General features: G+C 48.7%; 7 protein-coding genes across 7 annotated transcripts; 3 read left to right on the plus strand and 4 right to left on the minus strand.

Moving 5' to 3' along the window:
• Positions 1–336: 336 nt before the first annotated feature.
• PG985_006702 (uncharacterized protein) lies at positions 337–2,815 on the minus strand (the record flags this gene model as incomplete). Its single annotated transcript, XM_066826471.1, has 3 exons — positions 337–2,022; positions 2,083–2,360; positions 2,416–2,815. The coding sequence occupies 3 exons, from the start codon at positions 2,813–2,815 to the stop codon at positions 337–339; spliced, it is 2,364 nt and encodes a 787-aa protein (XP_066686078.1).
• A 266-nt stretch (positions 2,816–3,081) lies between these two features.
• PG985_006703 (uncharacterized protein) lies at positions 3,082–5,062 on the plus strand (the record flags this gene model as incomplete). Its single annotated transcript, XM_066826472.1, has 4 exons — positions 3,082–3,579; positions 3,631–4,000; positions 4,474–4,652; positions 4,742–5,062. The coding sequence occupies 4 exons, from the start codon at positions 3,082–3,084 to the stop codon at positions 5,060–5,062; spliced, it is 1,368 nt and encodes a 455-aa protein (XP_066686079.1).
• A 211-nt stretch (positions 5,063–5,273) lies between these two features.
• PG985_006704 (uncharacterized protein) lies at positions 5,274–6,167 on the plus strand (the record flags this gene model as incomplete). The annotated part of the gene is made up of 1 exon (XM_066826473.1): positions 5,274–6,167. The coding sequence occupies one exon, from the start codon at positions 5,274–5,276 to the stop codon at positions 6,165–6,167; it is 894 nt and encodes a 297-aa protein (XP_066686080.1).
• A 633-nt stretch (positions 6,168–6,800) lies between these two features.
• PG985_006705 (uncharacterized protein) lies at positions 6,801–7,328 on the minus strand (the record flags this gene model as incomplete). Its single annotated transcript, XM_066826474.1, has 1 exon — positions 6,801–7,328. One exon carries the CDS (start codon positions 7,326–7,328, stop codon positions 6,801–6,803), a length of 528 nt encoding a protein of 175 aa, XP_066686081.1.
• Positions 7,329–8,070: 742 nt separating this feature from the next.
• PG985_006706 (uncharacterized protein) lies at positions 8,071–8,485 on the plus strand (the record flags this gene model as incomplete). Its single annotated transcript, XM_066826475.1, has 2 exons — positions 8,071–8,292; positions 8,339–8,485. 2 exons carry the CDS (start codon positions 8,071–8,073, stop codon positions 8,483–8,485), a joined length of 369 nt encoding a protein of 122 aa, XP_066686082.1.
• A 4,447-nt stretch (positions 8,486–12,932) lies between these two features.
• PG985_006707 (uncharacterized protein) lies at positions 12,933–14,297 on the minus strand (the record flags this gene model as incomplete). The annotated part of the gene is made up of 4 exons (XM_066826476.1): positions 12,933–12,940; positions 12,986–13,048; positions 13,095–13,782; positions 13,827–14,297. The coding sequence occupies 4 exons, from the start codon at positions 14,295–14,297 to the stop codon at positions 12,933–12,935; spliced, it is 1,230 nt and encodes a 409-aa protein (XP_066686083.1).
• An 887-nt stretch (positions 14,298–15,184) lies between these two features.
• PG985_006708 (uncharacterized protein) lies at positions 15,185–15,517 on the minus strand (the record flags this gene model as incomplete). The annotated part of the gene is made up of 1 exon (XM_066826477.1): positions 15,185–15,517. One exon carries the CDS (start codon positions 15,515–15,517, stop codon positions 15,185–15,187), a length of 333 nt encoding a protein of 110 aa, XP_066686084.1.
• Between the last annotated feature and the right edge of the window lie 572 nt (positions 15,518–16,089).

The raw sequence follows: 16,089 nt of genomic DNA on the forward strand, positions 1-16,089 counted from the left end.
GGCGTTGACGAAGTAAGGAACTGGCGTCGATGGGAGATAGGTGTTAATAAGCAGGCTTTAGGAATGAGCGGAGGAGCTGGAGTTGGGACGGTAGGTGACAGGGAAAGGGGTTTAGCTGTGGAAGGTAGGGTGTTAGGATCGAAGAGGGAGTTACCAGTAACGGGATATAGGTAACTATGGTTGTCGTGCCCCCTTTTATTTCTAACAAGCTTGGTTTCTTGTACTGAGGCACCTCGTCTCCTCAGCAACGCATTCAAGGCTTGTCATCCCTGTCATTATTGGAGGCAGGAAACTCTGGTAGCAGTGGGGTGCATTTTCCTCAATCTATACTTGGAACTAATACATAACTTCTAAAGGGAGCCCGTCTCCGTGCTCGGTAGTCAGACAAATATCTTCCAGATCAGCACAATCTTCAAGAGCAATCCCAATCCCGTCAGGATTATATAAGCGTAGTGTAGGGGTTGCATTTGCCTTAAGTATTCTTGATACGTCCTGACAAACTTTATTCCGGGAAGTACGCTCTTCAGTCCATTGTCCCATGCTCGTATAAACATGTATTGTTATTGTTTTCGGAGAATCTTGAACCAGTACGGGAACGGGTGCCGGGATGAATGTGGTTAACGCTGAAACTGCACTCGCAGGTCGTTCCGCCGGCGTCGGATCGACGGCCGTTAGCATCATCTCTTGAGGTGCTTGTTGCTGCGGTACTTGCTCAACGGTCCTGATAGGTGGGTTTGGACGCTTGTCGGTTTGTTGGAGCCTTCGCTTCAGTTTTTGACGGTCTTCTCTTCTAGCCTTTTTAGTTGGATTGCGAAGTACTCGCTTTTCCCTAGACATGTTGCCATGACGACCATCCCCTTGGATCACGGTCGCCTCGAGATCTTCCATTTCTTGATCTTCTTCATCTTGGCGCGTGTCATCATCCATAGATTCATCTTCGCCCTGTTGCTCTTGGTCTCCGTTTTGACCATCTGCTTCAGCTTCTTCATCTTGGTGCCCCTCATCCATAGATTCATCCACGCCCAGGTTTCCTTGGTCTTCCCCTGGACCATCTGCTTCAGCTCCCCCACGATCATCCGGCAAGCCCCAGAATGCATGAAAAACAGACCTGCGTACAAAGAGGGACGTGATGTCTCTATCTTTGGGTACTTCACAGACCATGTTCCCATAATTAATGCAGCATCGGTCCTGGTCGTACGTATTTGAGTATACCCGTCCGCATCGCCGAGCGACCGGCTCCCCTACCTGCGAAGTCAGCTTCGCATCAGGCTTGGGAGGCCGGACTTTCTTCGCTTTCTCGAAGGCTCGCACTACCGTAGTTACCAACTGCTCGAAATTCGACCCATAGTCAAAATGCGATGGGGGTCGCGCGTCGCGTAACGCTTTGATAGCCGTTTCTCTATCTGGATCGGTGTCGCACCAGCGAACGATCTCGTCCGAGCAGAAGCCCAACCTCCTTGCCTCTTTTGCCAACAGACTCCAGGAGTTTGCGTCACACGGAAGGAGCTTGTAGTCGTCTTCGTCCTCAGAGTCTCTGAGCGGAGGCAACCCGGATAATTGGCACACATCCTGCATTATAAACAGGTAAAGTTTCTTTAGACTGTGGAGGAATGTTCCTTCAAAGTCGATAGACCTCTCCATACTGAACGCGTTCCGAGCTATGGCCTGTACGGTAACAGAAAGTCGCTGTAGATCTTTATCGACGAGAAGCTTCTTCATGACTTGTGCGCATGGTCGAATATATTTGAAGTCTTCTTGCAGTGTGCGGATAGACGGAATCAAGTATTTGACACGCTTGAGATTTTCAAAGATCTGCTCTCTTTCTTTTCCATCAAGCAAAGTTCTGAAAATGGTTTCGTTTCGGAGCATGAACTCAACATGGAGTTCGTCGTTGCAGGATACCCCAGGAACACGGGACTCAAGCTCGCGCACGCCGTCATTGTCCACGTAGTCAAGCGCCCCCTCGGAACCCATGATATTGACCCAAGTATCATATATGAGTTCGAGATAGTTGATGACCTCCTACGTAGCCACATTTTGTTAGCCGACACTAAGAGGATTCATTGAAGCAAAAGTTCCTACCTCAATGCAGTGGAAGACTTTGTTCCAGGTAGCTAGGAGTAGTCCAGAGCGAAGGCCTGGGATTCTCATGACATTCTTAAAGGCTGGAGATAACTTCGGGTGGCGGAGGATACTTCTCAAGATCCTCGGTTTGGTTTTATCGAGCTTCGCCCATTCTTGATTCGCGTCGACCGAATGCTCCGGGTAACAAAGTATGTTGGCCACAATCTCCCCGTCCGAACACTTACCTTCGTGAGCGAACTCTGTCTTCAACGCTCCACAAGCTTCGCGGGAAAGATCTGAATCGTGAGCACAAGGGCCATGGTAGTTCATCATATACGATGTATCTCTCACCTGTGTATAACTTGACGGGCCACCACGTGATATTGCGATTTAGAGTTCCAAGCGCAAGTATGCGATGATACCCATCGAGGCACTGGATACTCCGACCCGCTGGCAAACGAAGCTCAGGTGGCTCAGGACGCCGTAGATCATCCGCATTCCGCTGCGAGTACCGAAGCGAGGCATGTAGCACGTCTGCTTCGATAGTCGCGGAGATGAAATGACTGGGGTTTTGGCGATCACATCCAACTTGTTTGAAAACTCTTTGAAGGTGTCTGATCTTTTTCTCATCGGCCTCTCCGCTGGACGAGAAATGCAGATGACCCAAGGCGATCTTTGCATGGCCACGGTACTGCGACGATAGCTCGGTTTTCACTCGACTTGATCGCGCCTCAATATTGTAATGCGCCATTTCAATGTCTGAATATGCCGAGGCCCAAGCCCAGAACCAATTCAGGGATCATGTGCAGATATAGTCCAGAAATGGGAGCTTCTGAGGCCACTTTACCCAATTACCCAGTAAGGTTGCATGGCCAATTCTGGCCATAGAAGCTGGGCGAGCCAATATCGGCCGCTAGTGCTCACCCTATTAATATCATGAGCATCGAGCTGCCTCAAGTCGTCAGCAAAGACTTCGTCTTCCTCCGCAATTGCACCGGATAGCTTAGCCTATGTATTATGGCATCTCAGAACCGGCGTACGCTTTTCGTTGACGATAGTTCTTTCGATCACGGTGTCGTTGCCCCAGAAGCGAGTACCGAAGATGCTAGTGGCCCTGCCAGTGTTGCCGAAGTTAAGCCTTTAGCCCAACGCAGGTTTCCAGTCAAGCCAACCCCCGAGAAAAGACGAACCGTTCCCGAGTTTTTTGGGCCGCCTTGGCACCTTTACGAGAGACGATATCGTGTGAAGTATGGCACTTTGTTCGCGATTATCACATCTCGCGGCACGCGTAGCCAGCAAAGAATGATTCGCACCATCTCAGGTCCCGATAGCGCCAAACACATCCAAAACATCCGCGAACTATGTCACGAAAACATCGTCCAGAGTATCGAAATATATTCATGCCCTGATTCAACCTATTTCCTTATATCTGAATATATGGCTACATCACTAATGCATCTCTGCCGGGCCCCCATCTACCCAAATGAGCCACAGCTCAGTTCGATCCTGCACCAAGTACGTGCCAATTTCCACTTGGATAGGGTATCACAACTTACACTTATGTAGGTACTCAACGGAGTCAATTTTCTTCTAGATCACAAAGCTGTACATGAGCAATTGTCATGCTCTGGTATTCTTATCGATTTCAAGGGCAATGTAAAAATATACGACGTTGAGCATTGCAATCCATCTGGAGATGTTACAAAGCTTATGCGCTCAGTGAGCACGTTGGTGATGAGGCTGATGGATAAGGAAAAGATCACGTCAACAACTGGGTTGACAAGAATTGATGATTGGTCAGATCAGGCTGTTGACTTCTTCACCAAGACAACAACAAGCACCCCCAAGCAGTTGATGGCCCATGAATTTTTAACGAAGAAGAACCAGGAGGAGTTGGTCTGGTTGATTCCCCTTGTATTGATATCTGCATTCCATAGTAGAGTATAGAGAGGGTTTGGTCTGTTTTCCTGGTTGTACAACATAAGAAGTTCATATCACCAGCCACTCCAGTTTCAAGAGTGTGGCGCGACATTCGATTAGCGTGCACATGGTGGCGGGGACGGCAGGAGGATGTGGTATCAAGAGAACGAACAACCACCTATTCTTGATTCTTACTCCCTGAACCAGCTGGACGAAACCGGCCTGTCCACTAGCGGTTGGCTGCGTGCCGAAAATGAACAGGCAGTTCAAGTCGCGATATTAAATTGGCAGGACTGCCATGTATTGAAAACACACACACGCATATGAAAACAAATGAATTGTTGCCTCTCCTTCACAAACATGGCCACGCCAAGGCAAGGTAACGTGGAGCGTGCCAAATGGCGCAAGAAATGCAGGGAACAGCTGAGTCAACATATCGGTCGGCATTTTCTTGCCAAATTGTCGGATGTCACTAACTGGATATGACAGAGGAGAGCTTAGGCATCAGTATACCACCAACGAAAGTGAGATTGCATTCGACGCGTGAGGATGGGTACTCGTGGCAGGTGCTCGAGGACAAGAGATACCTCTTTGCCAAAAACCTCAGTGATCATACCGCCAAAGCGTACAAAGAGCTCTGTGATGGTGTTGGAGTCAGTTTCGAAGCGGTACGAGCACATACAACCACGACGCCGGGACAGAGTGCCTTTGTCAGTTTCACAAGCCCTGATCATGTTCCGCCTCTAACCTGCGACAGAGCATCGTGGACCCTGCGTGTCCAAGCTTCACCTCACGGATCAACGAACTTCAAGTCCAGAATGACTATCAATCTCAACAGCTCAACCTCCTGAGATTGCAGTTGGAAGCTGAAGTAAAGCTCCGGCTTAGTGTTGAAGAGAAGCAGAAACTGGCGGATGAGAGGGCTGATAACGTACAGGGGAAGTTGGAGCACACACTGCGCCGGGAGGAATACTTCCGCAGCCTGGCACACAAGTATTCTGAGGCGTTTGCCAAGCTGGTACCTATTATAAGCGATATTCAAGAGAACCCAGGGATTACAGCCGAAGGCTATATATAGACACTTGTCGACCGATTTTGGCCGCTGCTATCATTGGTCTCCATTGTAATAGTCTTCAGTCTGCCTTCTCGTTACTTATATAAGGATGCCAACAATCTATTTCTTCTCTGCTCTTGCCTCCCCGAGTTAAGATCTGACTCCTCCACCAAGTGCTGCCCATTGCTGAAAGGTGTTCTTCCCTTTTTCCAGTTTGACACATCTCTATCACACCATGCGTGACGGTATTAAGAGAGTCATTTCCCTCCTCTTTCTAGGAGGAAGCGCCGTATTTCTCATTGTGGGAATCGCGGATAATGGAATTTCCACAGCTGGCATTGCCAAGATCAGGTTAGAAATGCCGTGGCTAACGCGCCGCAAGAAGCTCAGTATCCCCAACTTCCAGCTTCCTGATGTTGTCATCGACCAGCTACCGCATGCAACCGAGCTGATGGAAACAATTCGAACCGATAGCGCCGACTCAAATGGCGAAACTGAGCTTCCGGTCTCAACTCGGGCGGACAACATCATTTTCAAAGGCGCAACTGAGCTGGCGGCCGTCCCAACGAAGGTGGAAAGCATCGTCTCGAATGTTGCAACTCGGGTCTCTGAGAGTCTGAGCCGCGCCACAAGCCTTCTGGAAGATGTTCCTACTGAATTCACAATTGGAACGGTCAAGATTTGTTATTCTGGGAGGAACAGAACCGAATGCCGAGATATTTCCCCAGACCTTTCCACCTTATTGCCACGCCCTCTCAGCTCTTTCTTGGACTCTGGCAGCATCCCCACACCTATACACGCAGCCCTTAAAATCAATGTTCGGTCATGTTTGATTGCGGCACTGATTGGGGTCACTTTATTGGGTGGTCTGCGGATCGTACTTTCCATGTTGAGTGTTGGCACTTTCGGCCTTTTCTCCTCGGTTCTGAGCTGGAAAGTCATTGTCGAAGTAGCATGTACGGTCCTGATACTTGTCCCCTTCGTGCTGGCGGCTGTCGTGACTTTCTCTATACCCTCCTTGCTCCGCAACATTGATTTCTTAATGGTAGATGATGGCAATTTGGTATGGTGTCTAAGCGTCGCACTGGTGTTGGCTGTACTTGGTATCGGCGTGCAACATGTGGCTTAGTTACTGGGATGTGCCTTATTATAGGTATGGGGGGCAGTACGTTTTCGGCCATGATAGTTTTTTTTTTTTTTTTTTTTTTTTTTTTTTTTTTTTTCTTTTTTCTTTACCGGCTCGCTTGTACGCAATTATATAGAACATAATGGATGGCTCTGGAAGCCCTTGATGTATGACCTCGTCTCCTGTATTCGCTCTTATAGGACTTATGGTGCGACCTGCATTCGCTTCATTTCCTCATCACGAATTTTCCATTATTGAATACTACCCCTTTTGAGAGAAATTCGCAGCGAACGACATGGAAATGACAGAGGTGGAATCGATCATCGATGATCTTATTGATCGTGTCGAGAGCATGGAGCTCGCTGGGCAACTATCAAAGCTACACACGATCGAAGGGGAAATATTGGAGCTACAACAAAGAATACGCAATGCCAAAAAACGCCTTTCCACCACCGATTCCTTCGTCCACAACACAGCCAAACTCCTCGATAGCGTCTCTTCAGCATCCAAAGACTTTGACGGGAAGAAAAGAGAGGCAGAAAACGCCTGGACCTCCTACTGGGGCATCGAGCAGCAGCGGCACCACCACCACCAGCAACATGACGTCGCGAGCTTGGAAAACAAATTTGCGACTTCTTAAGCTTCTTCTCTTGTTTTATCGTTTTCTGCTCCAGCCGGCTTCTCCAGAATACCGCGTACGAATTCTGGCTCACGTATGATCCTGAATAGATCCACCAAAGTGTTGTTCATCTCCTGGGTGTGTTTCTCCATCTTCTTCGACCACACCATGAACTCTTCAATGTCGGCTTTTGCTTGTTGATATTTTGCCTGCAGATCAAGCAGCTGCGAGTGGAACATGAACTGGACTGGATCGAACATCGTGGAAGCGGAGTGGCTTGGCGGTGGTGGGTAATCCCACGGCATGCTCGGGTTGGTGGAGAGCCCCATGTTTCTCAGCGTCGTTGCAGCCATTTGAGCGTCTGGCACTGGGGCATCCAGACTGAACGAAGTAGGAGATTGGAAGTCTCTTTCTTGATAAGGTGGCCACTTCAGATCTGGGGGCAGAGAGTCCCAGTCACCGGGTGCAAGATCGACCGGCTGCCCCTTTGGACTGGCTGGCGATGAATCGGGCATGGCAACGTCCGCAGGGTTGATCGTGTCCATGGTTAGGCAGGAAGGTGTTTTCACGTGGCAGTGCTCTTGTTTTGGATATTAGAGATGAGGATAAAGGATGTGTATGACAGTTTACTTCTGTACTTGGTTTTGAACTTAGGCTGTCTTTAAATCAACATGTCGGAACATGGCTACTCAGCCCACACATGGGTCTTAGCATACAGCTTGCATCATTGAACTATATTCGGGCGATCCATTCTTCTGAAATATCGTCTAAGGCGCAAATATGGAATCCCCTTATACCGTCTAGTTCTTCCGCGCTAAAGGAATATGGACGGAGCCAATCGTTTGCTCCGCCGGGGGGAGGGGGAGGGGGGTTCTAGGTGAACTGACGAGGCACCGCCTCACAACTGAAACCAACTCCACGATAGCTCAGTGACAGTGACTATGAATAGCTACTTGAGTATGTCCAACAGTAGTGTGCAAACACTTTGAAACACAACCATGGTACAATCGACCATGGCATGTTGTGGGGAGCATGGGGGAGGGCCATGAACAAAATTGTCTGTCCTGTCCGAAACCAGCTATCTATTGGTTCTAATATAAGAACTCACTGCCCACATATGGCACGCGGTAAATGTAAGGTCCAGACTTGGCGTGTCCCTCAATGCACAAACTGGGAAGCGAAAGTGTTGCTCCATTCCTAAGAGCAGCGTTTAACATAGATATAAAACATGAGAGACGTTTCTGTCCACAGCAATTGGTATTGTTTCTTGACTTGCCACAAACAGCCATGTCTTCAGCACGAAAATCACGAATTCGAAAGAAGTCATCCCCATCTGACAAGAGCCGGCTGAAAGTTATGCGGCTTCGACGAGGCCGATCTCTGCACCACAAAGTTGTCGAATACGGAGAGCTGTTCGGCCTGGATGTGATACTTATCGCTCGTGACAAGACCAGCGGAGAGTACGAGGTGTTCGAGCCGAGCAAAACCTGGCCAGCAATCCGAGACATCGTAAGTGAATAGTACAAAGTCCAGACGAACCTTGGCCAGCTAATAGTGTAAGACCCCCACAATTGTTCATGATAGCCAGAAGAAGGCAGACGATGTCAGTGAGAATCTGCAGCTAGAACTGCAACGAATGGAAAAACTGGTCAAGAGATTGAAAGTCCCAGAGCCGCCAAAGCCTCGCTGTACACAGTTTTAGACTGTACATGGTCACTGATCCGTGAAGCGGTGTTACACCCGTCTACAGATCACGGTGAAGGGCTCGCGGTACATTAGCACGGTGTATCATTCCACTGAGCCGGGCAGCATAGCATTCCCCTCTTGTATTAGTTATCACTGTTAAGCCCCCACTCGCTAGAATATCGATACTATTCCTGCGGCTTAGCAACTTGGGGGCGGAATAAAACTTTCTAATTGGTTACCCACTGCCTGGATTGGATGTGGTTTGACCTGTACCCCTGTGAAGACATAACGACCTGGTAGATCAGGTAGATAATCTACTACAACCCCCCAAAGTTGTTTTTAGCAAACTTAGCGCCAACGTAGGGTGCTATAATGAAAATCCATTCGGCAACATTCGTGGTGGCGGTTCGATTGCGTCACTGCTTGTTCCATGTTTAGAAATCCGAGTGACTGAAAGAGATATAAGTAAGTCTCCCGGTATGGGCTTATGGATTCAAAGAATTGCCAACCAAAGTGACTCAAAGACTCAACCTTTTCTAAAGAACAGACAACCAAAACAGCATGGAGTCCTTGGGGCCGTTTGAACGACCCCTTGCTCACTTGGAACAGTTCTACCTACCATCTCCCCCTTTATTACCGTCCCTGCAACTGCCTCCAATCCAGCCACAGTCACCAAACCAATGGCCCAGTGAAAAGCCACTGAAGCCATCGCCAAGCCCACCACCAAACACACAGAAACCTCAAAGCCCTCGAAACGACAACAGCATACAGGTCTGCCACTGCCACTCAAATAGCACATCATGGGAGGTTGATCGTTTCTCAAACCCTCGGGTTGAGGATGGGCTTGTTGTCTTTACCGCCCACTGGAAGGCGAGCACAGTCTGCATACAAGATCTCACTGCAGGCTTTGCTAGCTGTAGGGATTTGGTTGTCCAAGAGCTTGGGCAGGAGATATGGGAGAGACAGACACCATTTCTTCGATTTAGGGATGCCCCAAAGGGTACCAAGCGTTGTAACGAGCGGCCGCGTATCTATAAGCGGCCACGACAACGCCGTCGAGCAGGGAGGCGATAGGATCGATGGTCCCAACATGTATGCCACACACGCCAGAGCGCTCAGCCTAGATTCAATTGCCGATATGAGGCGTATACTCCTAGCAAAACAAAACGTGACGACCGCTGTACACTTGTGTAAAGGAGAGTGGAAGTAGTTTCACGTCTACTAGTTGGTAGGTAAGCTGTGTATCAGATAATGATAGCCCTAGCTATATGAAATTATATCAAAATATATACCGAGACACACTGGATCATATTTTAAGTTTAGGTACTGCATGTGAGATATGCCTACCAGCCGGACCGGCAACAGAAACTAGAATGCTGGCCGAGTGTACTACTAGAGTAAGCGCCGCTTATTCAACCAATAGGGGATCATCGCCGGATAGGATACCGGCAATGCCACACTGGATGGCTTTACTTCCTAATCAAGCTAGTTCATGGAGGCCTAGGTTACGGGCCTGGGGCCTGATGCAACTTGACTGCAGATCAACTGGCATAGCATGCCAGTCGAAATCTAAAAGCATATTTTCAACCCCACCCTGCCACTCAATATGAACGATAACATTCTCTGTTATGCATGTAGGTATGCACCTGTTCGCCTGACTTCTGAAATAGGAAGCTCCGATTGTGTTTGTCCCGAAGTTGTGTGGTTAGCGATTCGCCACAGCTCGATCAAACTGCTCCAACACCTGACCATACTCCGTACAGCCACTGAGAGTTGCATTCTCTCCTCCGCATCTCTTCCGCAGGTCATTCCCGTGTGGGCTATAACCATGGCTTTGTGATATATGAGAAGGGTTTGCATCTCTTGCATAATTGGCCGACCAAATTTTCGGTTCGTATGATTTTGATCTTGCACTGCAATCTCGATCTTATCTGAAGTTGAGATAGTAGATTACACGGATTGAACTCTTGGTGAAGAAGAATGTCTGCTTCTGGCGCCAACTCCATACCCCCAACCCCCAACCCCCCTTTTTTTAGTTAGAAGAGCTTCGGGGCTTCGTAGACATTAATAGAAATCTTCCGGACTGGTCAGAATTGGCCTTGCATTCACAGGCTGATTCCGGCCTGCGGTGTTTAATACATATCAATCGGTGGACAAGTTTGATTTCTTTCAAGGCCATTAATTCTTTTCCTCCTGTGGGATAGCTTCTTCCTTTAGTAGCAAAGATGGCAACTCCTGGGTCATGCTCGAATTACGACATACTAGAAGTTGAAGATTGTGTCATTGTTTTATATGGATGCAATGCGAGAGTCATCTTTCAGTCAATGCACAGCCTCTCTGTGGGCTGGATTCATCAAATCGACACAGAAGCCGTTATCAAGCCTTATGCCCTACCTCCATCAGCACCACCCTGCCCTCACCAACCAAATTTTGATACCGTATTCGCGCTCTGGTGTGTTCAAGCCAGAAAGATCCGGCACCCCTTTTGGCTAACCTTGCGGGCCGACGTGGATCGGTCACTGTTTACTCAGCGGAGTAGGAGTTGGGCGCGTAGAGTCAAGTTCGAGTTGAGTCCACCAGAACAGGGCAAGGACATGTGGAGGCACTGCATTTTTGCATCTACCGGCCATCCTGCCGTCACACCACAGGTTCCAACGCAACAAGGAGGGCTGATATCTGCCCCTTGCCAAATGGGCGACCCAACAATATGTCCGACTTCGTTCTTGCTATCCGAAGCGGATGCGTCGACCCACCAGCATATCACAGACACCTACCTCCCCCAACTGGCTTCCCCTCCGGTCCTGAGACAGGACGACCTGTTCCCACAAGGCTCGTTTCCGAGCAGTAGCGTTGCAGCCTTCCCCAGCCTCCAGACCGAAGACATACTGAGTCAACCTTTGCCTGCTTCACCCGTCGGCAGGGATGCTCATGTGGGGTTTGATCACGAGTCCCCCGCCCCCAGTCCCCAACGTCAGAGCCTGGAAAGCGTGCCACAGGCAGACCAAAAACAGTCGTCGAAAAGGACTAGAAAGAGGGCACCGCCCAAACCGAAGGGTAGATCGGTGCCAAAATCCTGTGCCAAACTGCAACCGAAACCTGTTTGATCTTGAGCGTTGAGAGACTATTTCGCTAAGGCACGCTTGCAACTGCGGATGGAATATTGTGCTATTTTTGCTTTTGTTTTTTTGAATAAGGGTGTCACTGATGGAGTTACGAAATTTCACACTATCCCATTGACGTATTTCATTATGAAAAACTTCCAAGTAGTGCTTAGCTTTCGAATGGTGAATCTGAGCATGCGTTTTTAATGTTCTAACCGGCAGTCGGTACCGGGCTGCCCATGCAGCTTCGGTTTGTTCTACATTTGTACTGGATGTAATATCCGACCTCGGCCCACATTAGAGTGAGAAATTGCTTCGGCTATTCCTAGCCCCTCCACCCCATGCTAATTTTCCGTGCGGGGTGGGAAAGAGACCATCCCAGCAGGGTTTCGTTCCATTTCCAATGCATGTTTGCTACTGCCAATGGCTGGTGACCAGGACTGCATGAGGTGTAGTAGTCTAGCTCAGTCGATTTTTGATGCAATTGGCTAAATTGATGTACCCCTGTGGTCGAGGCTTCCGCAACCTTTGCAAGGCAGGTGGCGCTTAAATTTTTAAAAGTCTGTGCTTAAACCGTCCATTTCTGTACATACCTGCTACTGTACAAACGAGCTGGTCCTCAAAGCAATACCTATTTCTCGCTGGCGTCACGTAGCTATTTTAGTTTACGAAAGCACTAATACATACCTCTCTATGTATGGCCTTTTTAAGATGCTGGGGTGAGGAAGATTGGTCCCATTCCTATGAGTTAGGCGGGGAGAGCAACTGCTTCCTTACGCTCCTATTACTGTAACTACATATGTACTACGCTACTACCTAGTCAAGGCCAATTCCGTGCTTTCTTTCCAACTGGGTATAGTGTTTGGGCAAGACCCGGGGAGGGGAAGGGGAGACTGCGCAAATATCGTTTCAATGATGCAGCTCAACTCTGCCGCATTGCCGACTGCACGGGCATGTTGGGTCCTTCTGGTCGAACTCCTAGGCGTCCTTGGATTGGCGCCCAGGGTTGAAAATCCAACCTCTTAACATGAATATCTTTTTGCCAGATATCCTGGCCATCCTCTTCCCTTGCGGTCTGCCCAATGGGTTTCAAACCTATCTTCCGCATGATGGCTCGAGTCGTCTTTGGGTTGGTGCATACTGCCGTAGTCAGTGGTGGGAAAGATAAGAAGAGTTGAGGACTTAGGCTACCTACGGGAAACCAAAGTTACTCCCTTGCGTGCCTTTATCTCCGAGGAGACAAGGGCACCAGGCTGCATGGATCGGTAATTTAGTGTTATTCGCTTGTGTTCCCCAAGTTGAACTTTGTCGCCATGAGCTGTGCTTGGGGACAGGAAATGTCCCTGTATATATAACTGCATATCAAGGACCTGCGGTATGTCAATACTCGATAGGACAGAGCCTTGAAAACACACTCACATAATCTGAATCCAACGAGAGCATTTGGTTCATCCACTCCTTTACCCAATAGCGATAGCCTAGAAGGTGTTATTGCAATCCTAAGTAGAGAAATGAGAGTCATACCTTCGTCTTCTAGTTCCCAAAACAGAGCGATCCTTCGCGTTTTGACCTTGCACTGCTGATATTGTTCTAGTAGTTTCCTGATATATGGCAATTGGCCTGCTATCCCCATGTCAGTCGCAAACAGCAACACTGTACCGTACTGACCAAGGGACAAGGTCTTGCCATATGGGCCCTCAATCAAGGCCCGGTGCTCGTAGGGTGTGGCCATTAGAAGCCTTCTCGAAAAGCCACGTCGTGCTTGAGCAAGTAACACAATGACTTGTTGAGCATGCTCGTCCGCATATTCCCAACATATCTGAAAAGGATGGTACTCAAACGCAGAGAGGCTTGAGAGACCCCATAAACTAAGGTAAATGTACTGGCCTGCGTGGAGTTTTAGTGGCCGGGCCAATCGTACGCGAATCTCAACGCTGTCGCCGTGTTTCTCAATTGTGGCCATACTTTGACGCCAACCAGAAAAGCTCAAGTACGCGATATTTAGATATCTCCACGTCTTTATAGATATAAATAGAACAGAGCAGAGCAAGATGTACAACCGAGGCCTTTCGCGTAGTGGTGTCGACGGAAGGTGAAGCCATAATGCCACCAGGATCGCCGAAGCCAAGAAAGTATGGATGTAAGAGAAAAGCTCGAAGAACCAGTAGTGTAGGATAGAAGACACGAAGATTGCGCACACGGATGATAATGCCTAACTCCAGTTAGCAGTGATCCAATGGGGCCTAAGAGACTTACGATGAGCTCAGCGTAGGAATTGATAGACACGTTAGGAAGCTGCAAGGCAAAAGCGGTATGTAGGATGGCTTCTGCGACGAAAAGAACTCCAAGATATGCGTGGAATCTGAAGTAGCGATCATGATGAATGCCGCATATGCTGGCAAGCTGGTTCATGTGCGCTCCGCAGGAAGTTGGTACAAGGTTGACAAGGGCCATATGACCAAGGCGCCTTACGACGCTTTCAATGTCGTCGTTGTCGAGAGTAACGTACAGAATATTCAAAGCAAGTAAGGAGCAACATACCACGAACTCGTACCTTGATATGAGCACCTTGAAGCTGATAGAAGGGGGAAGTAGAGGGTGTAGTAAACAATGTAGATCATGGCCAATATGCCCTCGAAGCCATCGGGCTGCAAAGAGTAACAGAGGCAAAAGCACCAAGGCAAAGGCTGCCGAAAGAGACAATGCATAGTACTCGGAGATTTCCATGATGTATAGAGTAGGTAAAGTCTGCCCCGTATCAAGATGGGCGAAAAGTTCCTTTCAAATGCCTCAGCGGTCAGTCTGCTTGGACGGAAGTGTCCTGCAAGCGTGCCAAAATCGGATAGGACCGGGTGTATATAAACCAATCCACCATGCTGCTTCATACCATAGTAACATCGTCCTTGTCTCCTCTCGAAGCCAATACTTACATGATGTCGATAGAACCCAACTCCATTGCAACTCGGGCTCACAGACGTCAAACTTCACACAGCGTATTCGATGTTCTTTTTCGCTGGCTTTGCCTCGCTGGCAGTGTTGTGTTTCCCGAAGCATTCAGGCCATTGCATCGATTGGCAACAGGGAGAGCGGTACGCTTCGCCATCCGTAATATCCCTCACATCTACATCGTCACGTTCTCAGCACTGTTTGGTAGTCTTGGGTTGGTCTGGTTGTGGTGGACCATCAGATATAATTACGTTTGGCTGATTGGCCGAATTCTCTTGTAAGTCGATTGGGATTCTAGCCAAGTCTGATAGCTGAAATTCCTAGCACTGTGCTTAGTATGATGGCGTTTACTGGTTGATATTATGGCTACCTCGTTACAAGACTTGTAAGGAGAGCTATAAAAAGGAGGGGGGTATAGCATTTCCTACTAGTAGTTAGAGATGGGCTGGGTCCATTACTGATATAAAGATAAGTAGCAACTAATAGCTTTCTATATCGTATAACTTTCCCTTATATCTAAGTTTATATTGTACTACATATTTCAAATAAAGAAGAGATCTCCTGTTATAGCTAACCTGCTTGCACCCTTAGACACACCTTTAGTAATCGACTAAAACAGAACTGAACCAGTGAATGAAGCCGAGAGTCCACCGCGCCTTCTGACAGCTTCAATCTAGAAGTGATCTAAAACGTTGGATGAAATGGCTAAGAGGAGGCTTCGGTCCGACGGGAGGAGGCTGTTCCTCATAGTCTATAAATATAGCTCGTCCGCCATTGCTGTTCTCTTGGTTTGCCGGCAGCTCAGCTCGACCACTTTGCCTATTCTCTCGATGAGTCGATAGCTCAGCTCGCATGCCGGGGAAACTCCCCCCCTGTTGGGCTGGAAGCTCAATTCGTTGGCCGCCATGCTCGGTGTACTCGGGAGGAGGGTCACGAGTGCAAGGACTTGCCGGGCGTTCCGAGCTTCGAGGGGGCGAAGAAGGTCGGGAGACCTCCATCATTTCATGATGAGAAAATTCAGGAGTAAGGTTGGGAAGATAATGCCAATGGTGGTGGTGGATATGTAGAACGGAATCGTCCCCAATCCTACAACGACGGCAGACACCTTGCACTGGAGGATGGCCAGGTCCAGCAGGAAACTGCTGATGGAATCTCTTAGAGCGGGAACTGCCGCACCTAGTACATTTATGTCGATGGTTCGAACTCATAGTGGAGTGTTTGAACTTCCGTAGAAAAGCACACAAAGGCGAGACGGGGTCAAGAGCTCTGGCATCTTAATAAGAGAGACGGGATTCTCGCAATGTTTCTCATTGATGACGGCCGATTTTGCGCGTGTGCAAAAATAGATTGCGGAAAGTGTACCCAGGACAGAAATCATCTACCTGATGGATCCGGCTAGATATTTAGAGCGGCAGGTAGTGCCGTTGCTTTATTCCAAGGGGCTCCAACAGTAGTGCGCATTTTAGTCCCGTTCATGATGCTGATTCCTTGTTCACATTGGATTTGGTCTGCAGGCGGCGAAGCACCTGCTATCGCCGCGTCGCAGCGCTTGAGTGATCTTACCTCAACGCTA

The sequence above is a fragment of the Apiospora marii genome (genome assembly GCF_038362585.1).
Source record: "Apiospora marii strain CBS 49790 chromosome Unknown utg000004l_segment0_segment0, whole genome shotgun sequence".
Taxonomy (NCBI): Eukaryota; Fungi; Ascomycota; class Sordariomycetes; order Amphisphaeriales; family Apiosporaceae; genus Apiospora; species Apiospora marii.